The sequence below is a fragment of the Salvia splendens genome, chromosome 20, assembly GCF_004379255.2.
Source record: "Salvia splendens isolate huo1 chromosome 20, SspV2, whole genome shotgun sequence".
NCBI lineage: Eukaryota > Viridiplantae > Streptophyta > Magnoliopsida > Lamiales > Lamiaceae > Salvia > Salvia splendens.
In genome coordinates, this window is record NC_056051.1 from 20,598,519 (window position 1) to 20,623,382 (window position 24,864).

Consider the following 24,864-nt stretch of genomic DNA (forward strand, 5'->3'; position numbering starts at 1 on the left):
AAAATTTGAAAATAGTGAAAAGGTATCGCAAACATGCTTATGTTTTGTCTAGATGATTCTGGTGATATTTATTTTTCATGAGTTATCGAAAATATGTAAATCCCATATAGTCCAGAAACTTTTTTGAAGTTCCCTCTAAAAAAGATTTAAGTCAAAATTGGAAAGCAACATACAAACAGATCATGAAGAGAGTAGTACAAACATATTAAACTAAGACAGCCCCAACTCCATTTTCTCTTATGATGGTTTGTAGTGTGTATTTCTCCTTGCGCATTCCAAGATAGTCTTGTCTGCCGTAATGAAATATGCAGCTATCGATGCTGTTCCACACGAAACAAAATTAAAAGTCACTTCATCCGTTTGAAATATGTTTCAAAATCAAACTAAATGGAGTATGTAAATTGAGGCATTAGATTAGAGATAATTCATGTAACATGGTAGATGAATCCAAGATGCAGCATTAGGCACCCAACCCCCTCTTTTGGATGGCCTAGTGATGGATTTCATGAGTTCGAAGCCAAAAATCACTAAGGGGGAATGAGGAGGGAATGGAATGGAGATGGGAATGAAATGAGGATAGAAATGGAATGGGAGTTCCATTCCATTCTTGTGATTGGTGAATGTAAGGAATACAAATGGAATGGAATTATGTAGTGTGGGTATTTGTAGAGTGTGAAGTGTGTGTAGTGTATGCATAGTGTGTGAAGTGTGTGCAATGTGTGTGTAGTGTGGATTTTTTTTAATAATTAAAAATTCTAAAATTTTAATTCTATTATACAAATTTAAAATTATTAAATTGAGTGATATTTAATTTAAATATAATATAATATGTAGTGAAATTTTGTTATAATTTAAATTAAGAAAAAAGGAGAATAGGAATGGAATGGCTCCTAAGAAAAAAATTTACCAAGCAGAGGAATGGAATGGAGGTAGGAATGCCATTTCATTCCCCCATTCCATTACACCATACCAAGTAGGGCCTAAGGTTGGATAATGGATCTCACAATGGTTTCCCAAATTTAGGCCATTGCAATAAGCATCCATATTTAGCATATACAGATGTGTCCTCTAATATAAAAATTAACCCCTATATGCAGCCAACATTGTGTTGAAATGCAGCATTTACCGAAGCGGTGATAGTTTTAGTGAAGACAAGAAGAACATGGTTATGGAATACGGAGTCTACAACTTAGCTTGTCTTTACTAAACAAACTGTTTCTAAGAAACTTGTACTACTAGCTTTCAACAAACTAAGATGGTAACATACCAGCAGATACAATGAGTGCCTGTCCAGTATGGTTGATATTCGCCTTCGCCCAAGGAACCTTTCGACAAACTATCAACTGAAAGATTTGCGTACATAATTCAGTACATAGATTTCAGATCAGTAACTTACACAGCATTCCAAGATAGTCTAATACAACTGAAAAACACAGCATTCTGTCTCATACCATATTTTGACCATTTTGAATCTATCTTATACTATGTGTGTGTATGTGCACATTGTGAAATTAGATTGAAACAAGATCAGAAAAAAGAACTGGATCAGATCCCTATAAGCTAGAATCAAGCACTCCATTGTGAAGTTTAACAGTGTCCATTACCACCCGTCCCCATGCCATCCATAATGACAGAACAATAACACATTTTGAGGGCAACCAACCATTTCATTTCCATCAAGAATTTCGTAGTTAGAGCATCATTGTTATTTTAACTGTGATCAAATCAATCATAGCTCGTGCCACCCCACGCCTCTCTAATGACCGAACAACGACACGTCTGAGTGCAATAACACAATATGATTGAAAAACGCTACACACTAAACTACAATAACTGATTTCTTCAAGCAAAAATAGTAGAATTCACATACAGTGGGCACAGCGCTGGCGACACAGGCAATTGCAGCAGCCTTAGTTCCAGCACGCACACCTTCTGCAAGTCCAAATCAGATAGAAGAGAGAAAAAAAAAACAAAGTATAATTCAGCTCTACATACACGAAAATAAATGCCTAATCTGAATTCAACTAATCATCGATTTTCAAAATCTTATCATAATTGACATGTTAATTACATAAAAAAAAACTCTAGCAATCTGCAATTGAAAGCGAAATTCGAATTACACCCTAATTAACCAAAATTGAAACCAATAAAAGGGGGGATCCATTCCAATAAGGTTCACGAACAGTTTTCAGGTTGCCATAAAAAAGGCTACAGAAACAGTTTTCAGATTGAATAAAAAATGAAAAAAAAGCATCAAACCTTGGGTGCACATCTTTGAGCGAAGCATCTTGGCATCTTCCTGAGGTGATTGGATCAGCAGAGAAGTCTTGCGGCTTGCATACAGGTCCCTCAACTCTGACGGAATCCCCATTTTCCCCCAATCCTTGATACGAAAACCTCTCCCTCTCTGTATCTCTCTCAATTCCAAAATGAAAACTGCGGGCTTGATTACAAATTACAATCTAAATCTAAATGCGCTGACACCATTTTGTAGTCTGTCTGTCCACGTGGCGGCTCGATGGTGGGTCCCCGGTCAAATTATTGCGCACAGAGACCAATTGCGACTTTGTAATTGAAATTTATTTTTCGATTCATGAAATTGAATGTTGTCTGATGGATGGTACATTGGTGCTACTAATCAAGTTTGTATTTCAGTATATTTCTTTAAAGTCAATTTGCCAAAAAAATTATTTAGCTCAAAAATTTCGCATAATCATGCAACTTTTATTGATTGTGAGGTAATATTATAATTTTGATATTTTTTTAATTGTCTGATGGCTAAAAAATTCGATATATTATGTTTACGGATTTATTGATTTGACGTGCATACGTATAAAAATTGAAAATGTGACTAGCTAGCCGGTGACTGAGTGTGTTAAACGATGTTATATTTCACTAATTTTTTTCAAATATCTTAAATTTTTATTAAATTAAAGGGAGACCTGGCATTATGAATAGGTGAGAATTAAATTAAGTTATGTGTGCTTTTGTTTTTTGATGTTTACATCTATTTTACATTGGAAATTGACAATTTCAGTTTTTTAAATTATTTAAGTGGATTTTGAGAGAAAAAAGTAATTGAAGTGTTGTTAGTAAAAAACTAGACCTGCCTTATAAGTGTAGTAATTATTTTTTTACAAACATTCACATTTGGTACATTTCTTAAATTAATTACTGTATAATACTCCCTTCGTCCGATGCACTATTTCATTTCGGCTCGTCTCAAACTACTTACATTATTTATAATTTAAGTTAAAATTAATATATTTAATTAATATTTTATATTTAGTTAAGAGCTCATTTATTAAGTCATGTCTCTATTATACTTTAAATTTTAATTTAATTAGACTAAAAAATCAATCTTAAATTATACTTGAGGAAGCGTGTTATTGTAAAACTGTATCGACCTAATAATTCATGTCGGCTCCACTTTTTACCTCACCACATTTTTGCCTCCTCCCCAATTCTTCTCGTTTCTATTAAATATTTATTTTTATATTGGAGAATGATGTGTCAACAATAAATTTGAGTTTAGTACTCCCTCCGTCCCGGACTACTCGCACATTTCCTTTTCGGCATGGAGATTAAGGAATGAGTGTATAACAAAGTCAACAATTGCGGCTATAGGTGATAATTTTTACTAAAAATGGAAAGAGTGCAAATAACTTGGGACGTCCAGAAAGGAAATAAGTGCAAGTGGTCCGGGACGGAGGGAGTACTAATTTAGGTTTTGTTTGTATCATAAGAGCATCCACAGTGGTTATAGCCCAGCAATAGCCTAGTCATAGCCTAGCCATAAACTCCTCCTGCCATATCATCAATACTAAAAATCCTCCTGTCATATCAGAAATAGCCCAGCCATAGCCTAGCCATATCATAAATAGCCCAGCCACATCACTAATAACACAATATACAGAATTTAATTTACGAGACATATACGGGAAACATTAATAATACTATTTTAATTTAAAAAAAGTACAACAAATTAAAAAAAGTAATTTTTTTTTAAAAAGTACATTAATAAAAAAAATTACATTAAAAATCGCAAAAAGTACATTACTTAAAAAAAATCACTCGCCGGCTCCCTCGCCTCCGTCGTCGCCGTCGCCACCGCCACCGCCGCCTCCGTCGCCCTGTCACCGCGCCTCCGCTGCCACCGCCGCTGCCGCCTCCACGCAGATCGTCATTCATGCTCTCGAGCAATGTGAAGAGAAATCTCTTCTCCTGGGGGTCCGTCGCCGCTCACCATTCGGCTAACGTCTTCACCATCATCTGGCGCGTTTGTTGACGCGCGAAGTACTTGAGATCCTCTGTAGACTGGCGGTCAAAGGGGGATACCGACTGGACCTCCTGGGAACCCCCGGCGACCCCCCTCGCCTCCCGTTGCGCCCGCTTTTGCCCAGCGGGGCGAGGTCGGCGGCCGAACGAACGAGGGTTGGGGAGCACCTGGTCCGTCTCGGGGAGGTCGTGGGAACCACCGTTGCTGCCGCTGAAATCCCCGGTATAGTTCAATCGTTGCTTCTTCGGCCAGCCATCGTCGACACCTACTCGGAATTTCTCGGAGTCGTTCGGCACAAGATAGCAGTTCCAGTAGGTGAAGTCCTTATACAACCCGGGCTGGGGGAAGGCTTTCTCCGCTATCCTCCTGCAGTCGTCCTCCGTTGGCCACTACTCTGCATGCGGAGGGCGTTGGCGTACAAACCCGAAAATCGGGAGACGACAGCCCTGATTCGGTTCCACGCCTTCCGGCAATCCTCCCCGTTGTGTGGCCTCCCCTCCGGGCAAAATAGCTGGTAGGCTGCTGCTACCTTGCCTCACACGTTGACGATCCTCTGGTTATTAGAAATAAGAGGATTGTCGCAAACACTCACCCACGCCTTTAACAGCGCAACGTTCTCCTCGTCCGTCCACCTTCTCCGTACCGTGGGGTCATCCCCACCCGGCTGCGACGACTCCCCGACCTTCTTTCCCTTGCCCTTCTTCTTTGGGGCGCCACTACCCTGCACTGCTCCCCCGTTTGAATGGGAGTTTCCGGAACTCCGAGACTATCAAACCCCAAATCCGACAACGCAAAATCATCAAAACCGCTGGGCGTGAACTGCGCATCCGTTGGGGTCGATGTGTGCGACAAAGCAGTCAAAAAATCAAAACTGGGGCGATAGACGTCCCCCCGCGTCACCTGCGTCGCCGGTACGCCCCCCGGCGTCCCCTGCGTCGTCGAACCTCCCTGGGTATCATCTGCATATTGGGTGCCCACCCCGGCATCATCTGCATACTGGGTGCCCAACCCCGCATCGCCGGGAACCCCCCCGGCGGACTCCCTCCGGTCGGCATCCCGGGTAGCATCTGCTGCCACGGGTACATGTTGTAGTACCCGGGCATCTGATTCCATCCGCCTCCAACGGGGATTGGGGGAGTTTGAGAACCGCTCGTCACTGAATTAGGCTCGTTGTTCAGATCCATTTCTCGGTGTTGATCTTGTACAGAAATTAAGATAGAGAGAGTACTCGTTAATACAAGTGGTGCGAATGAAAATGAAGTGCAAATCGCGTATATATAGTGTTTCGAAAATTAAAAATAAAATATCCGTTGGGCTATGCGCTGGGCGATCCGGGCGCTGCAATGGAGCCGAGCGGATCGCCCAGCGGATTTTGACCGCCTAGCGCTAGGCGAAATTGATTTCCGGAAAACCGCTCGGCGGTTTTCGGATCCTCCAATGGTTCGCCTAGCGACCGCCTAGCGCCGGCGCTCGGCTAGGCGGTGCGCTAGGCGTCATTGTGGATGCTCTAAATAAACAAATGATGCAGTTGTTGTACACGTTCACAAAAAATTCATACTATATTGTTATTTCAATCAACACGTAGTTTTTGTCATCTTCATTTTCACTTTCATTGCAATCTTTGTTTCTATTCAATGAATTAAAAGTTGTTCTTCTATTGATTATTATAGCTGAAAATTTTGTAGGCTTTTTACACTGAGATATTGATTACTAAAATCGTGAACTTTGCCTAAAATTTGGTATTTCCATAAACTTTAAAATTGATTTAGAATATTAGTACAAACTTTGCATTTTGTTTGGTAATTCCCACGGTATGTCTATCACCATATTTAACTAACTTAAGAATTTTTTTTATCATACTTGACATAGTAAAATCAATGTCATTCTCTACGCGACCTTTTATCTTACTTGTTATGAACTTAAAAAGTAGTTTAAAATGCCATAAAACGCATCACGGTTGCTCACGTAAAATAAGATTTTGATGAAAATATCTTATTTGGATCAGTTTGGGAAATATCAAACAAAATGCAAAGTTTGTGATATTCAAAACCAATTTTAAAGTTCGTGGGAAATATCAAATTTTGAGCAAAGTTTATAATTTTAAAAACAAATTTTAAAGTTTGTGGGAAATATCAATTTCATAATTTCTATTTTCTCAAATTTACTATACTTGGTGTAAAGGCGCTGTGATTTAGGACTTTTTTTTAATTGGCTAGAAAATACATCAATGTTAGAAAATTGGAGATTAGTGCTTGAAGTAAATGACCTTATTCATATAAATGTCACCGCCCAGTGAGTTGTGTGTTGGGGGAGGAAGTATAGTCAGCAATTTATATGTATGACATTATGCTTATATAAAGAAATTCATTTTCGGGACCATGATTGATTCAAATTATACTTATTATTACACCATAGATACTAATAAAAACATTAATTGTTTCACAAGTAAACTTTGTGACGGTTTCTTGCCAAATCTCATGCTTGACTTTTTTTTTTATCAAATTAGAAAATATGTATTTCGTTACATATTCATATAGTATTTTTTTTTGGTTATAGCATGATTAGTTAAATAAAATACAATCGATCATGATGATTCTGTAGAAATTGCTTTTGCTTGTTTTAGCTCCGCGCCTGCGCCAACAGTATCCATATGCATATTACTACAAGTTATGTTATGTATGCAAATATTAATTTGTTTTAAAAAAGTAAAATCACACGTAAACTATTTAAATATTGGAAATCCCAGTGTAAATTATAGATTTATAATTATATATATAGAAATGCATACAGTAATTGCTCACGAGAAACTCGAATCCTTCTTGTCTTTGAACCATAAATCATTTACTGAAATAAACTTTTCCTCTGCATATTACATTAGGCGTAGATTTGCGTGAGAGAGAGAGAGAGTTTGACATGGCGAATCAGAGCAATTTCCAGATGAAGGTGACGGAAGGAAAGCTCGGCTACGTTCTACAGGATGTGCCTCATCTCACCGATTACATTCCTAATCTCCCTGTATGTATGCGTGTGTGTTTTGTTTCGATTGCATTGATGATATACATACATGAATCTGTATCTATTGTTTCCCGCGTTTGAAATGCTGGATAGATGTATTTGTTTGGATGTTGCGCGATCGCGATTGCATTGATGTATAAGTATTGTGTATTTGTTTGTGGAGAATCGGTTTGATTTTTATGCGATTAGAGGGAGAAATGTTTGGGGATAATGAGATAATGCGTCGTATAAGATGCATTAACTGCTGGATTAATGCGTAGAGCTATGGCTATTTAATGATTTTGTTTTAATACGAATTTTGGCTTGTATTGGTGGGGCCGCCCGCATTATGAATGTTCATGAGCTTGTGGACTAGTAAACTTAATTCTGTTGCTGCATTGTTTGATGTAAATGGTCGTTGCAAGCTGGGATTCATGAAGAATCATTTGATGCTTTCCTCTTTGCAGTAGTGTGTGTTTGGTTGTTTTTTTTTCTGTTGAGAAAAGCATGTACTAGTAATTTTTAAGCTATGAAGAATGAGAGAGACCGAGACATGAGAAAAGAAAAGTACAGAGAAACTGAAGAAGTGAACATTGACATTGGTGCTTTGATTGTTTGGCAGACTTATCCCAATCCGCTACGCTCCAATCCTGCTTACTCTGTTGCTAAGTGAGTAAACATACTTTTCTCCCTCTCAGATGGGTCTCAAGTATTGGACACATTTTACACTTTTTTATGATTTCAGGCAGTATTTCGTCGACATGGATGATAGTGTACCTCAAAAGGTGGGCACACTTGTGTTTTAAAGAAGGTCTTAGTTATATTTCTTTGTACACCCCCCCCCCTCCTCCTCCCACCCCCCCTACTAGTCAAAGAGTAGAATATTTTTTTTACCTGTCTCAGACCAATTATGTTTCTCTATGAAGATTGTTGTTCACAAGGATTCTCCAAGAGGGGTGCATTTCCGGCGAGCTGGACCACGTCAAAAGGTAAACCTTCCTTTTTCTTGTACTTAAGTCTTTAGGATTTGGGGACTCCAGTATTTGAATGCATCAATATCAAGCAGGTGTACTTTACTCCAGAAGAAGTGAATGCTTGTATTGTAACATGTGGAGGTCTCTGCCCGGGCCTAAACACAGTGATTAGGGAGATTGTGCATAGCCTTGATTATATGTATGGTGCCACCAAAGTGCTGGGAATTGATGTAAGTCGTATTTATTGCTAGTTCTGACTTTTAACTGTTACACAGATTATATCCTTGGTATGGTATGAAATGCTATCAAATTATTCTGAAAGCAGTTTATCGCATATTGTTGTAAGTTATTGTATGTTTGATTAGGGAAACTACATTAGTGCTTCAATCATTGCTTTAGCAAAGCTATTTCTTTTCTATTTTATGTACTCCTAATGTATAATATCTTCTCTTAGGGAGGCTACAGGGGATTCTATTCAAAGAATACCAAACCCTTGTCACCTAAGATTGTAAACGACATACATAAGCGTGGTGGGACCATCCTGGGAACTTCCCGAGGTGGTCATGATACCACGAAGATCGTTGACAGCATTCAGGACCGTGGAATTAATCAGGTAAGTCTTGATTATACTTTCTATAGCTAGAATGTTTGCACTGGACTTCAGTTTAGAACTTATGAAAACGATGATGCTCAGGTTTACATAATTGGAGGGGATGGCACCCAGAAAGGAGCAGCTGTTATATATGAGGTGATCTTACTTAGGGGAATAATTAATCCCAATGTATAAATGCAATCTAATTTAGTTCTCCTACTAAGTAGCACAGTATTCATGATTTTACTTTGCTTGTTCTTTATGAATTCGAGTGAGTCGTCAAGTGATGTTGACTTGACCCTCAACTGTCTTTTCTAAATTCTGTTTTATTTTTACGCGACTTTGCTAACATTCCACGAAGTTCGTCACCTCACTTTCTATAATTTTAGACATCAATGTTATGGTTTCTTGAGTAGTACCTCAAGTTTAGGCTTTTGCTTTCAATTATTCAGGCCGAATTTACTGACTCCGGTGCCAGTTCGGTGGCAATTTTCTAACAAAAGTTTCCATTGTTATTCTTCCACTCTATTGTTATGCATGCTGAACATTTCAGGAGACTTGTTAACATTTGCAGGAAATTAGGAAGCGGGGTTTAAAGGTTATAGTTGCTGGAATTCCCAAGACAATTGACAATGACATATCGGTACCATTTATTCGTCATTTATATGAGTTGTCACTTCTGATTCCTCGTATGGATTTATCTAGATGATGTGATCAATTTGAAGAAAATAATCCGAAGTGTCAAAAGTCTCACTAATATAACATTGTGGGAATGCATTAGTAATTTTTCTTCCCAGTACCTCTTCTCTTAAGACCAAATACTATTAGGTTAACCCCAGCAAAAACACATCTGTTCCAAATATTGTGGTTAATGCTTGACGTTCTTCTTGCATTATAATCCATGTGAACATAAACCTTGATTCTAGTTTGTGGGATTAACTTCCATTAAAAAGTGACGGGAATTTGGAGTTTAAAACGTTTGGTGTATTCACTAGAATTAATCACTTTGAGTACTAACAAGATTCGGTTTCAACTGGATTCTCTTATCAGGTTATTGACAAATCATTCGGTTTTGATACTGCTGTAGAGGAAGCTCAGCGTGCCATTAATGCTGCACATGTCGAGGCTGAGAGTGCAGAAAATGGAATTGGTGTAGTGAAACTTATGGGCCGCTACAGTGGTAAGAAACATTTTCGCACTGCACTTTCTATTGACTTCAGCTGCAACTATATTGAGGAGTGAGGAGTGAGGACTGACGCACTCTAAGATTTTATGCAGCACTTATGCATTAATTAAGATGACTATGAGTAATAAAATGTATAAGAAGCAAGATAGGTATCCCTTCAAATGACAAACTATTGATACTTGAGAAATATGACTTGCTCCTTCAAGCTCTACAGTTATTTTGATTTTATCTCCTCAATAGCCGCTGACTTACTTTATTTGTGTAGGATTTATTGCAATGTATGCGACGCTGGCCAGCCGAGATGTTGACTGCTGCTTGATACCCGAGTCACCATTTTATTTAGAAGGACAAGGTGGACTTTTCGAGTATATTACGAAGAGGCTTAAAGAAAATGGACACATGGTCATTGTTGTTGCTGAAGGAGCAGGAATGGATCTTCTCAGTGCTAAAAATGAACAGGATGCTTCAGGGAACAAGCTACTTCAAGACATCGGCTTGTGGCTTTCTCAGAGAATTAAGGTGTTCTTTCTACATTTGTTCTCTGACATTGCAAACCAATTCAGACAGCATAAAAACCATTAACTGTGATTTTAAATAAAGGATCACATATATACTATTGCAAGCTGTAATAGTGGATTCTTTGCTTTGCTAATTTGTTCTTCCCTATTACAGGAACACTTTTCAAAGCAACAAAAACTTCCTATCACTCTGAAATACATAGGTCAGTTCAGTAAAGAATATTATATGTCCTATTTATTGGAAACAAGAAACTAACCTACTGTTTTGTAGATCCAACTTACATGATCCGTGCTATTCCGAGCAATGCATCTGATAATGTGTACTGCACACTTCTTGCTCAAAGTGCCGTTCATGGAGCGATGTCAGGTTTCACGGGCTTCACAAGTGGGCTTGTAAATGGCCGGCACACATACATTCCGTTCAATGTAAGCCGCATTTTACTTAGATAGTGGTCATCACGGTTTCATTAAAATAAGTCGTATGTCTCTTTTGTATCAAGAAGCACCTCGGCATCTAAGCAATAAGTCGTAAGGCCCTTACTAAGGACATTAGTTTACATCATCTTAGGACCTTGTTGAAATGGCGCTTGCGGGATATTGCTTAAAATTGATTGTTTTGAGGTATCTTTCACGTATCTGGACTAACTATTTATGAACTTGCTGCATGAGTCAAGTCTGAAGTAGGAATTTATCGCTGCTACGATTTGTTTTTATCACATTGGCAATGATCTCTGCTTCTTTAAAAAAATTTGGGGGCTAAACTACCAAACTTGTGGGGAAATAGAGTCTCTGCCTGTATGAAGAATGAACTCAGTCATCTCGAAAAACAGAAAAGGCTTCTACAAGTTGAACGTAGTTCGCCCCGTTTCCACGTACAATATCATCAGAATTTATTACATCACCCGGTGCAGCAATGCTCTATCATTTTTTTAAGCTTAACTTCCCTTTTTTTTTTGTTTGGATAAAATGTTGTTGTGCTGCGGGTACTGAGGTGGACATGACATAAAACTGTTTCTGTGCAGCGTATTACTGAGCAGCAAAACAAGGTTGTGATAACTGACAGGATGTGGGCGAGGCTTCTCTCTTCGACTAACCAACCGAGCTTCCTTGGTCGTAAACAGCTCGACGAAGCCAAGAAAGAGCAAGAGTCTCAATCCCAACTGATGGACGATGCAGCGATTATCGCAGACGCCAAAACAGGTAATAGAATCAAGAAATAAAAAAGCGCTTGATACTCCTCGACTACCTCTACCTCCCCCCTGTTTTGCAAGGTTTAGTCCAATTTAGGTTGAGGATTCCCACAATAACATATTAATGGGATCGTGTAGGTACACTTTGATTCAGTCACTTTTTTTCTTCATTTTTTTTCAAGATTTTGCGAGAGAATATGCTGCTCCTCTTTGATTGTATTAATTTATCTATCAGTATTTTGATTATAAAACACGTTGATTGCTTGGTGACCAACAAATGATGTTGATTACATATAATTAACACGCTTGTTTTTTTTTTTATTTTCATGTGGATTTTTTAATTTACTTTAATTTTGAGTTTTTGTGGTGTTTGTACAGTATAAAAACATGCGTAAACTTTAGCGCTTTGGATACTAATGGTTGAAGTTAAACTGACAAATACTATTCCCGATTTTCGTCTCTTATTGAGTACTACATTAGAGGATCTGAATATATTGTTAAGTAAAGATACAATTGAACTATCAGTACTTATTTTTCAAAATTTTCCTACAATTGGACTCTGTCGCTTTGATGAATCTTTAAGCCCCGTTCATCGTCGATAACTTGGTAGTATATCTTTGATACCATTAGATTAATAAATCTAATGGATATTATTGATTGTTCGGTATGATTCGAGATGTTATTTTTTGAATACTATGCATACTAAGTAGTAGTAAGTAGGAATGTTGATGCCACATACTCATCAAGTTTGTGTATTTAACCACTACGATTGTTAAATCAGAAAAAGAAAAATCATAAAATACTAATGTATTTTGAAGAACATGAAATCTGTGTTACCAAAACAAAAATATGAGAAAATTTTATGTACTTTTAAGAGTATTAAAACAACTAGCCATGCATATTTGATTTAAGTTGTGAATAGGTATTTGTCTATTATACCTCTCCTATTTATCAAACTACATCTAAACATATTCTGCATATTTTTAAGCAAATATGCCAAACCAAATCATTCACCTCAATCAAATATCTTGAGGAGACGTAGGTAGAAGCCGTAGCAAAGAGACGGCTTCATGAAGCCTTGGTAACAGTATGATCAAGCAATGGCTGTCTACCATTTTTTGGCAGCAAGAAGGCGGGTAGATACCAAGGAACCACAAAAGCCAACACTAAACCAATCAATACGAAAACTGCGACATACCAAGCCTTGTGGGGAATACCCAGCAACAGTTCGTCACACACTGCAGCAAAGATAGAGATCGGTCAAGACAACAAAAGCCCGCTGTGTTTTTATCTGAATATAACCGAACGTGCAGAAACTATAGACATAATGTATGAGCATGTAGAAAGAAGCTGATGACTAGAGGTCGATTCAAATTCCGAGCTAAATCAACAACCTATGATACTACCACAACATTTTGAAGAAGCATATGCACAAGAAATATTGCAAAGAGATAGTGTGAAACTGGTAGAATGAAAAGCTTCATGCTGGGGAAAAAAAAAACCTCAGCTGAAGTTTCTCACTAAGAACTTGGTGTAGAATATGAATAGCACTGGAAAATAAAATTGGTTTACCTATATTAAACATGATATGTTCCATTTCCTGCTTCCCTGGTATCGCAACAACACCTTCAGGTTCCACATTCACAAGAACAGACATGTCGCCGTAAACCAAAAAAAATACCAAAATAGTGAACATCCGCGCACAAGAATACAAGGGCACACGTTTACAGGTAGGACAACCTATTAACAAACCTGTTCAACCAGTGAGGTGATTCCGTCTGTTTTGAAAATTATCTTTCCAGTATTGAGCAATTTTCTTCCTTGATTCAGACCCAAATCCGGGGTACCGCTTTTTATTTGCAAAGAAAAACTGGCGGGCATCTGTTATCCCTTCAATCTAATTAGGAGATGTTGTCAACGAATATTAAATGGCAGTCATATATAAATGATGCACATACAGAAGCAGGATATGACATCTTCACTTCATACCACGTCTGGGGTTTTAATCCCTGCAAGTGGTAGAGGCGAGCACCATTTCGAATCGGCAAGGTTTCCTTGAAAAGCTCCTCGCCAACACGCAAAACTTTATCGTTCATCGTGCCAAATGTTCGGAGACTGTTAAATATGCAAATAAAGACAGCCACGTATATCATCATACACTAAGAATACATATAAATGTTTAATTGACAAACTTTATAGTAAAGATTAGATTATTATTAGTTAAACCCCTACTTAACTAGAATAGAAGTCAGAATCAGGTTGTTGTGATGACAAAAAGTGTAACCGGAATAAAGCTGAGTTGAATCAATATCTGTTTCCTCACCATATCCATCAGTATCTCAGTTTCTCTTACTCAACAGTGTAATAGAAGGAGCCAGGATGCAAATAAACAGAGTATGTTTTCTAAGTTTTCAGTTTAGCTTAAGATGGAACTAATTTGATGAATATTAGAAACACATAATTTCACATCACTTTTTATACAACAGGTCCATCTCATTCTCACAACTATGCAAATCTAAGCATTAACAACTAACTAGTAAATCAATAGGAGATAAATATTCTCAAATCACTTACACATTTCCATAACTGTATGGTAGACCACTAAGTAGTGTGATCAGAGAGCATATGAATAACCACTCAAAGCATTTCATGTTTCTCATGGATACCTGAAAAGGAGCTGAAACTCAGAATCTGGCGTACAAATTAATTTGAAAAAAAAAATCAGATAGGTAGTTTGCAACATTTCCTAGAAAATTAACATCTAAAACCTCAGTAGTCAATCTCTATATACCATATAAAATACAGTTTGATAACGCTTCTAAAAACAACAGAAAATAAGCTTGGCAGCCGCTTTTTTTGCCGCCAAAAAATTCTTTATGGTATTTTCGTTACCTGCAATAAATTTCAGAGCGTTGTTTATTTCGCATCAAAATTTCAGTATAAAATAAGGAAACAGAGAGTAGAATGATTCAGATGAGAAATTGAGTGATGCGCGGCGCCTACAAAGATCTCTTTCCATATCCTTGGGCAATTCGTCTCTGTATCTCCGACGTTGCAAAAGGAAAACAGAAGCGAAAAAGCAAATCCAGAAAATGACTTGAAAAAAATGAAACTATGTATACACTCTTTATTAGCTGGTTAAAGCTTTTAATAGCATATTTACCTTATGAACTCTGAATCTACAGGCAGCTCCAATCACTGAGTAGAGCTGTTTCCTCTCAGATTTGGTTTAAGGTGTAGGTGAATTTAGTTTAGGGCATTCGATAAAGAAGAATCGGATGAATTTGCGGAATCAATGCGTGAGGATTGTGGAGCAAATGACAATATGACTATAAATTAAGAAGCAGAATTATACATGTTTCAATAGAGATAAAAGAATAAGGCATCTCAATTCAATATGAATTCCAACCACGCACAATGCTAGTAAGATCTACCTTCAGCCCTTCATGTTGGTTTCTAGATTACAAGAGATAAGAGCCGGGCGTAATACAACCCAAAAGAAGGAATACAAAAGAGGAAACTGAACTAGAATGAGATTACAAATGTAAAAACGAAACAGTAACCGTGAAAAATGTTTGAGCCGAGTCGAGGAGGCCTCTTCCCGCAAGACGAGATACGCCCCGGTAGTGCTCTTCGGTTTGGCGTGTCGTCCCCAAAGGTAAAACGGCTACGTCTCTATTGATGCAGCACCGCAATCAGTAGAGCTCCGGCGAACTGGATGTAGGAGAGGGCAGAGCTTCGACAGAAAGACAATGCAGAGAGGGAGAGAGCTTATGCTGTAATGCTTGTGAATGATGTAGTGTAATGCATGGAGTGGCTAGCCTATTTATAGGCTCAGTCCACTGCTGTGGGTCAACAGCCATGAAGGCTCATCATGGCAGATTTGTAACCGCCGACGGTTACGAGCGTGTGGCAGGAGTGTGCCATCCGTGTGTGGAGCGTGTGGATTTCTCACGTGGCAGCCGTGACTGTGCCTCGCTTGACGACGTGTCAAGCCACTTGGATTGCTGACTCGGCGGTGGTCCAAAAAGAATAATTTGGGCCAAGCCCCAAGCCCAAAGACCAATTGCCAAGATCCAAGTCCAAGTCCAAGATCGAGATCGAGATCGAGATCGAGCCCGGGCGCGAGGCCCGAGGCCCGCGAGCACGAGCACGTGCACGGGCACGGGCTCGGGCTCGGGCGGGCGGGCGGCGCGCGCGTGTGCGCGCGTGTGGGCTCTTTCACCCATCTTGGTCCACTATAATTATTAAGTAACATAAAGTCACTTAATTTATACACATTAAAAGATGTGTTAATCCTCCAATGTGGGATAATTAACACTAGTTAATTATTCCCTAAGCTCCAACTCCAAGCTTTAATAAAAGCTAATTATGCCCAACTTTAATCCACTATTTCTCACTCACCGGAAATCGGATTTGAGAAAGTGAATATACTACATTTATCTACGTAAAATGTAGATCGACGCTATGTCATTTAATTTCACAAAATTAAATGTCTCGTCACATTTATTATTTGGTCAAAATCCATTGACCGGGCATATTTAATACCATGATTTCTACAATCCCCCACATGAGTGGAAATAGCCGAATGCATATGCATGCAGACACAAGCTCAACCCTCGAGAGGTATATAAGCATAAGGATAGGTAGTTGTTGACTTTGAACCCTCCATAGTCGACACCATCGGATACACAGGCGGCTTAGTAGCGCGATGCTTTGAACTAATCCCCCACGGCGTGCACCGAGACAATGGTGTTAACGCTTAAACACCTCAACCTCATCCGTTCTCACGTTTTGTGTCCATTGCGGTCTTGGACACCACTTTGGATTCATAAGTGCATTTTTTATGAAGCGACCACACTTCGCACTTACATAGGTGATTCTTAGTCAAGTACCTTGCCATACTTGGTCTCTTTGAGAATTCCATCTCTTTGAGATCCTTAAGAACCATTAAAAGTCATATACTTAGCCTTTACCACTAGGCAAGCTCTCCAACACTCTATTGCTCTCTAGGGAATAGATATAGTTGAGTGTTTCTCATGAACTCTCATAGCTTAGTTGTCCCTTTGAACCAAGTTCTTGGGATCTCCAGTCATCATGGTTGGGTTACCACTATGATAATTCTTTAGTTTGTGGATTTCAAACCCATTCCCTCTAGCAACTTATTCATTTGATCACGGTTTAACCCTTTGGTTAGCGGATCCGCTAGATTATCTATTGACTTCACATAGTCAATTGTAATCACCCCTGTTGTGATCAAATGTCTCACGGTGTTATGTCGTCGACGTATATGTCGAGACTTACCGTTATAGAAGCCATTGTTTGCCCTTCCAATAGCTGCTTGGCTATCGCAGTGGATCAGCACTGGTGGCACTGGCTTAGACCAACATGGAATGTCTTCAAGGAAGTTCTTAAGCCACTCGGCTTCCTCACCAGCCTTATCCAAGGCAATGAACTCCGATTCCATTGTTGATCGGGCTATACATGTCTGTTTTGTGGATTTCCAAGATACAGCACCACCCCCAATAGTAAAGACATATCCACTTGTTGAAAGTAAGTCTCTATTATCGGATATCCAATTGGCATCACAGTACCCTTCAAGTACCGGGGGGTATCTCGAGAAGTGTAGCCTAGAGATGCCCACGGTTCGAAAACCGGCGGTTCCGGTTCGGAACCGCCGGTTCCGGTTTTGGCGGAAGCGGAACCGGAACCGGACCGTGAGGCTATTTCACGGTTCCGGTTCCGGTTCCGGTTCGAAAACCGGGCGGTTCCGGTTCCGGTTCGGAACCGCCGGTTTTCCGGCGGTTTTGGCGGTTCCGGTTTTTGAACCGGCGGTTTCGCCGGTTCAATAATTTTTTTTTTTTTTTTTTTTAAATTTGAAATTTGGCTTTATACAACAAATCGGAACAAGACAATGCATAATTCAAGCACAAATAAGACGAATAAGGAGAAAATGAAATAAATTTTATTGATTTTGAGTTGTAACGGACAACGATACATTACAATTTACAATACATAAGTATACAATACAACAACATACAACAATGTAATATAATTTACAAGTGTCGTCGGGCGTCGGCTCGTCGCCTCGTCGGACTCGGAAGGTAAATTTAAAAAAAAAGAAATGGGGGGGAAAAAGGAAAAATTGAAAAGGGCTTGAGATCAACTTAAACTTTCAAAGTTAAACTTTTCAAATTTGAGTTGAGTTGCCTACGTATCCACAATTTTATTGAGGAATCAAAGCCCACGTAGTTCTCTTACCTTGGGATCAACCCTTTTTTCTTGCAAAATGTTGCCCATTTTCTAAGCAAACACATATCAACACGCTATATACACATTGCTGCATTTCTAATAGGGGCAATTTGATCTTCCAAAGCAATCAATGCATCTCGAACACACATAGTCAGAATATTATTCAAGCATCTAGCATGGAAAAAATTAGTACTAATAGATAGTTTGTTCTGATTTTTTCCATGCTAGATGCTTGAATAATGTTCTGACTATGTGTGTTCGAGATGCATTGATTGCTTTGGAAGATCAAATTGCCCCTATTAGAAATGCAGCAATGTGTATATAGCGTGCTGATATGTGTTTGCTTAGAAAATGGGCAACATTTTGCAAGAAAAAAAGGTTGATTCCAAGGTAAGATTTCATAGATCATTCAGGATGCGGCTAAGTTGTACTTGAAGATCATTAAAATATATTCCGCATTTGATATTTATCAAATGGGGAATATATTTTAATGATCTTCAAGTACAACATAGCCGCAACCTGAATGATCTATGAAATAGGGGGGAAAAAAAAAATTGAAAAGGGCTTGAGCTCAACTTAAACTTTCGAAGTTAAACTTTTCAAATTTAAGTTGAGGTGCCTACGTATCCACAATTTTATTGAGGAATCAAAGCCCACGTAGTTCTCTTACCTTGCTTACCTTTTTGGTCGGCAGTGCTCGCCGTTCACCGCCCCCGTCGACTCATTGCTAATGTTGAGTGCTATCGCTTCTGACCTCGTCATCGCCATCGGAAGAAAATTCTTCACCATCACTCTCTACACGGAAGTCGAAATCCGGCTCTTGTGCTCTCATGTCCGCCTTTGCCCAATCGTCAAGTAACATAGTGGCTTCCATGTTCTTGGCGGAGAGATTGCTCCTTTTGTCGTCTAGGACACAACCGCCGACACTAAAAGCTTGTTCAACGGCGACGGTGGAAGCGGGAACGGCGAATATCTCCTTAGCCATGATGGAGAGTATCGGAAACTCTTTGTCATGTGTTCCCCACCAATTAAGGACGTCAATTTGTTGAGTAGGAGGACCTGCATCTTGAAAAATAGAGCGCGATTCCAAATATATATCTAATTCACTAGTCGCTCTAGTCCTATTGGTTGTAGTACCGTATAGATCTTGCAATTGTGATACTACGTCGGGATCGATCATGACATTGGAAAAATCCCCTCCACCAAAATCAAATGTAGAAGGACTAGGAGGAGCACGTACCTGGTGAGCGGTGTTATACCGCATTTCATATTCCGCGTAGAGAGAACGAAGTGCACTATCTAACCTATGTTTGATTTCATCAACATCCGGAATACTTAGTTCGAAGCATTCTCCTCTTGTCAAGCCCATTTCGCGGAGTTGAGAAAAATCCAAAGCGTGCAAACAACCATAGTACATGTCTAAAATTTTATAAACACCATGCAACTTCCACTTTGGATCCAAGCATTTTGCAATCAAAAACACATTTGGAATACGTGAAAAATATTTTAACCATTTTTCAACCATGTAAAACAAAATAGCCTTCAACTCAACGAATTGAGTATTTTTCACACAAGTTTTAAAACCAATTGCCACATACATGCAATGCTCCAAAACGCGCACAGAAGTAGGATAATAAACACCGGATAACTCAATAGCATGTGCCACATCTTGCTCTTCTCGAGCCTACAAAATAATATTTGTATTGTAAATACAAAATAAAATTATGAACAATAATGAAATGTAATTCAAAATTAATGAAATTAGTAGATAATAAATATTAACCTGCCACTCATCCATGTTCATTTGAGAAATTTCATCAATAACGGATCTCCGAGATGGCCTCTTGGCCTTTCCCTTTCCCTTATCAACACGACCTTCTCGGGATGAAGACATATTGGAATGGTATGTAGAAATGTAGAAATATGGAATAATATATTTTTTTTTGTTTTAGTAATTGAGAAAGAAAGACAACTTATAGAACTACGGGAACAAGTATAACTGTATAAGTGTATAACAATGCGTAATAAGAGTAGCAATTGCGTAATTAAATGGAAGCACAATAGCACAAATGAGAAATTGGAGACAAAGAGAGAGAATTGAGAGATTGAAGAGAGAAACTCTTATTAACACAAGAGTGGGGTGAATGTAAATGATGATAGAGGGGGGTATTTATAGAAAAAAATGAGGGGGAAAATGGAAGAATTCGAATTTGAAATTTAAAAAAAAAAAAAATTTGAATTTTCACAAAACCGGCGGTTTTGGCGGAAAACCGCCGGAACCGGCGGAACCGCCGGTTTCCGGGCCAAAACCGCCGGTTTCCGAAATAAAACCGCCGGTTCGGTCAACGAACCGTCTGCAAAAGCTGCTCCATTGTCGCCTCGTGCTCCGCGCCGCCTCGAAAGCCACTAAACCGGCGGTTAACCGCCGAAAAAACCGGCGGTTTCGACCGTTTTTGAAGATCACCACCGGCCCCATCCCCCTGCCTCGATTTAAGCGCCGGAACCGGCGGTTCCACGGTTAACCGCCGGTTCCGAACCGTCCCGAACCGCCGGTTCGGTGACGGTTCCGGTTCGAAATATCTTGAACCTGAACCGGACCGCGAACCGAATTGCGCCGGTTCCGGTTCGGGAATATTGCACCGGTTCCGGTTCCGGTTCCGGAACCGCCGGTTCCGGTTCGGCGGTTAACCGCCGGAACCGGAACCGGTGGGCATGTCTAGTGTAGCCCAAGATTTTGAGTATGTTTTAAATATCTCAAAACCCTCACAAGAGCTCTCCAATGCTCTTTGCTTGGATTGCTCGTGTAACGACTCAACTTGTTCACGGCACAAGCAATGTCAGGTCGAGTGCAATTAGTCAAGTACATAATGCACCCGATGACCCGTGCATACTCTTCTTGTGCAACGGGCTCGCCTTTGTTTTTGCTCAAGTGAACGTCGAGTTCAATTGGAGTCTTAACCGGCGCGCCATCATAGGCTTTGAATTTATTCAATATCTTCTCAACATAATGTGATTGTGTTAAGATGATTCCATCATTCGTTCTTAGAATCTTCATTCCAAGAATTACATCGGCTAGACCCATGTCTTTCATGTCAAAGTTTCTCTTTAACATGGCCTTTGTATCATTAATTACTTGAGTGTTGCTACCCAAGATTAACATATCATCAACGTATAGACACACTATAACATGACCGTTATTAGTGCTCTTGATGTAGACACATTTGTCGCACTCGTTGATTTTAAACCCATTTGATAACATCACATTATCAAACTTCAAGTGCCATTGCAATGGCGCTTGTTTCAATCCATATAGGGACTTTACGAGCTTGCATACCTTTTTCTCTTGTCCAGGTACTACAAACCCTTCGGGTTGTTCCATATAGATTTCGTCTTCTAATTCACCATTCAGAAACGCGGTCTTTACATCCATTTGATGAATCTCAAGATTGTGCAATGCAGCAATAGCGAGAAGCACCCGGATAGATGTAATCCTTGTTACAGGTGAATAGGTATCGAAGAAGTCATGTCCTTCCTTTTGTTTAAAACCCTTTACTACTAGTCGGGCTTTATACTTATCAACTGTTCCATCGGCCTTAAACTTTCTTTTAAGAACCCATTTGCATCCTAAAGGTTTAGCACCTTCGGGCAAATCAACCAACACCCATGTGTGGTTTAGCAAAATTGAATCAATTTCACTTTGAACAGCTTCTCTCCAATGCAGCCCGTCTGGGCCAGCAAAGGCTACTTTTATCGATGTTGGTTCTTCATCCAACATGAAAGCAATGTAGTCAGGACCAAAAGTTTTTGGTGTTCTGACTCTATTACCACGTCTTAGTACTGTATCTTTTGGATCGGGCCTTGCACGCTTGCGCGATTCAGGTTCCGCATCTGCTGATTTAGAACTAGTGGCTTCTTCTTCCACTTGTTTAGAACTAGTGGCTTCTTCAATTCTTGTCTCAGAATTGGTTGAGACTTTTCCTTGTCTTTGCAAGGAAATGTATTTTCGAGAAATACAGCATTCTTCGACTCAATTGTTGTTCCTACTGTGATAGTCGATATTTCAGACTTGTGAACAACAAATCGATATGCACTACTGTTAAGTGCATACCCAATGAAGATGCAATCAATCGTCTTAGGTCCGATTGTAACTTCTTTGGGCGGAGGAACCATCACCTTTGCCAAACACCCCCACACTTTGAGGTATTTGTAGGATGGCTTCCTTCCCTTCCACAACTCATAAGGAGTGACATCTTTTCCTTTGAGAGGGATCTTATTCAAGATATAGTTGGCTGTCAAAACAGCTTCCCCCCACATGTTATGTGGTAATCCTGAAGTTAGAAGCAGTGCATTCATCATCTCTTTTAGAGTTCGATTTTTGCGTTCTGCAACACCATTAGATTGTGGTGAATATGGAGCAGTTGTTTGATGAATTATACCACTTGCGTTGCATAACTCCTCAAACGGGGCTACATATTCGCCTCCTCTATCGCTTCGAATTATTTTGATTTTACAACCAAGTTGATTCTCAACCTCGTTCTTATAATTTTTGAACGCTTCTATTGCTTCATCTTTACTTCTTAAAAGATAAATGTAGCAATACCTTGTGCAATCATCTATGAAAGTGATAAAGTACTTTTTACCACCTCTTGTTTGCACCATCTTTAAATCACATACGTCCGTGTGAATTAATTCAAGGGGTTTTGTGTTTCGTTCAACCGAATGAAACGGCAACTTAGTCATTTTTGCTTCAAGACAAATTTCACATTTATCTTGATTATCCACTTCATTAGCCTTTAGTAAATCTAAATTTACTAATCTTTTAATGGCTTTTGAATTTACATGTCCCAATCTACAATGCCACAAATTTGAAGACTCGGTCAAATAAGAGGAAGTAGATGCTTTATTATTATTAGCCAATGGCTTTGCAACACTGCGAGTTGCTACACTAAGCTTGAAAAGCCCATCGGTTACATAACCTTTTCCGAGGGATTTTCCAAACTTATACAAGACAAACCTATCAGACTCAAATACAAGTTTAAACCCCTTATTAACTAGTATTGATCCTGACACTAGGTTCTTGCGGATGTCCGGGACATGCAGCACATCCTTCAAAGTGATTGTGACGCCAGACGTCATCATGAGAATCACGTTGCCAACGCCGAGGACTTCGGACGATGCTTGATTCCCCATGTTGATCTTCCTCCCTTCAGCAGCAGTGCAGGAGGCAAACTTGCTCCTATCTGAGCAGAAATGAGCAGTAGCGCCGGTGTCGATGTACCAACCACCCTTGTTATCAACAAGGTTAACCTCTTCAGTGACCACTGCAATGAGGTCGTTCTCATCCCAGTCCTTGAACTCCTTCTCAACGACGTGGGCTACCGGCTTCTTCTTCTTGCTGCGGCTGTCTTTAGCAAAGTGGCCTGGTTTGCCACACTTGTAGCAGTCGCCTTCAAACTTCTTTGAAGGCTGCTTTCCCTTCCCTTTGTCGTTTGGACGGTTTGGGTGAGGGCGTTTGTTGGAGGGACCGCCCCGCTCCAACAGGTTGGCTTTGGCTTCATTTGGGGTGAAGCCCTTAGCCTTTTGATCACTTTTGCGCACGTCGGCCTCAATGCGCAATTTCACGATCAAGTCTTCAAGGGTCATTGAAGAGACGAGAGTGTCTAGTGAGTTGTGCGCTTGCAAAAATCGATCTGAGCAACTGCTAGGTCGAGACACCACACTTCTCCGAATTAACTGAATCACAGGGTCCAGTAACTCGAGGGATCGAATGGCGCTTCGGTCGTTGGGCACTCACGACTCTCCTTCAACAATTAAATTTCCTCAACCCGAATACTATGGATTAGTATAGGGAAGTGGAGTCGATCCCACAGAGATGGATTCGTAGGCTAGTATTGAGAGAATTTGGTCAAAATGGCTGCTGCCACGCAAAAGGGGTTGAGATTTTAACTACTACTAGACCTAGGCACAAAACGTAAATACTAGACCGAAGAACAAAGGACTCTTAAACCAAGTAACAGGCAGAAAAAGTTAAACAATTCCTAGACCGAGTACATAACTACCGATAACCACTAGACAAAGGAAATAAAAAGTGGGGACCATGAAAGCCAAGCCTGACAACGTACGGTAAAGCTGCAGCTAACAATCTTCATGCACTTTTCTAACTAATTCAGATTCGCAAATGGAGAAAACAGAGGAAATGCCCAGATTCAAACATAATAAACAGATTTGGTCGACGGAAACTTACAATAACTCGAAAATACGACAGATCTACGTAAACTAGGCGAAATGAAATGTAAATACGTAAACTAGGCATGGAAATCAAGTACTCCTTCTCCGATTACGTCGGACGCTTAATCCACTCCGGATCCAAGCCATCCAAACCCAACAAACAGCAAAACCAACGCCATAACTCCGATTTTCACAGATCTACTCCAATCTCAATCAATCGTGAACAATCTGCAAACAAATCACAAACTCCAGCAAAACCCAACCTCCGATTCATCCAAAAGCAGAACCATTCTTCAGATCCAAACAACAAGTATCGGCAATAAATCAGAACCAACTGCGAAAATAACTAACTCCGACAATCCAAACTCGAAATTAATCGAACTCAACCAGCAAACCAGAAATGAACACAATAGACATAAGCGAAAGTAAAATCTGGAATAAAACCGGAAATATTGGTTGTCAAAAGAAAACCGAGCTTCGAACAGCGAAGCTCGGCGGAATCAGTGTAAATAGCAACGGAAATGTAAATTGTTTCTTCGCCCTTGAACTAGGACGGTGTTACAACCCTCGAACCATTATCGGACAGCTAAACGTGAACCACCAGTCGAGTGCTAACTGGAATCTCTCGCAAATTCAGAGTCAAGTGTGTGG

At 39.7% G+C, this 24,864-nt stretch overlaps 3 protein-coding genes across 7 annotated transcripts; 1 reads left to right on the forward strand and 2 right to left on the reverse strand.

The window, feature by feature from the left end:
• Positions 1 to 82: 82 nt before the first annotated feature.
• LOC121782124 (early nodulin-93-like) lies at positions 83 to 2,573 on the reverse strand. Its single transcript, XM_042179850.1, has 4 exons — positions 2,260 to 2,573; positions 1,871 to 1,932; positions 1,268 to 1,343; positions 83 to 320 (listed from the first exon to the last, which is right to left on the reverse strand). Exons 1-4 carry the CDS (start codon positions 2,369 to 2,371, stop codon positions 238 to 240), a joined length of 333 nt encoding a protein of 110 aa, XP_042035784.1. The 5' UTR covers positions 2,372 to 2,573; the 3' UTR covers positions 83 to 237.
• A 4,618-nt stretch (positions 2,574 to 7,191) lies between these two features.
• Positions 7,192 to 11,992, forward strand: LOC121782093 (ATP-dependent 6-phosphofructokinase 6-like). Its single transcript, XM_042179802.1, has 13 exons — positions 7,192 to 7,294; positions 7,896 to 7,942; positions 8,019 to 8,058; positions 8,200 to 8,262; positions 8,340 to 8,477; positions 8,702 to 8,860; positions 8,942 to 8,995; positions 9,414 to 9,482; positions 9,890 to 10,019; positions 10,291 to 10,544; positions 10,698 to 10,746; positions 10,815 to 10,969; positions 11,566 to 11,992. Exons 1-13 carry the CDS (start codon positions 7,193 to 7,195, stop codon positions 11,761 to 11,763), a joined length of 1,458 nt encoding a protein of 485 aa, XP_042035736.1. The 5' UTR covers position 7,192; the 3' UTR covers positions 11,764 to 11,992.
• Positions 11,993 to 12,502: 510 nt separating this feature from the next.
• LOC121782115 lies at positions 12,503 to 15,118 on the reverse strand. 5 transcript variants are annotated; one of them, XM_042179830.1, is made up of 7 exons: positions 14,897 to 15,118; positions 14,525 to 14,625; positions 14,308 to 14,399; positions 13,692 to 13,848; positions 13,486 to 13,614; positions 13,306 to 13,396; positions 12,503 to 12,971 (listed from the first exon to the last, which is right to left on the reverse strand). In XM_042179830.1, the coding sequence occupies exons 2-7, from the start codon at positions 14,525 to 14,527 to the stop codon at positions 12,802 to 12,804; spliced, it is 642 nt and encodes a 213-aa protein (XP_042035764.1). In that variant the 5' UTR covers positions 14,528 to 14,625; positions 14,897 to 15,118; the 3' UTR covers positions 12,503 to 12,801. The 5 variants fall into 5 exon arrangements, with proteins under 5 accessions (XP_042035764.1, XP_042035767.1, XP_042035763.1 ...); XM_042179833.1 differs by lacking the exon at positions 14,525 to 14,625 and having other exon boundaries at positions 14,626 to 15,118; XM_042179829.1 differs by having other exon boundaries at positions 14,525 to 15,118.
• Positions 15,119 to 24,864: the final 9,746 nt, after the last annotated feature.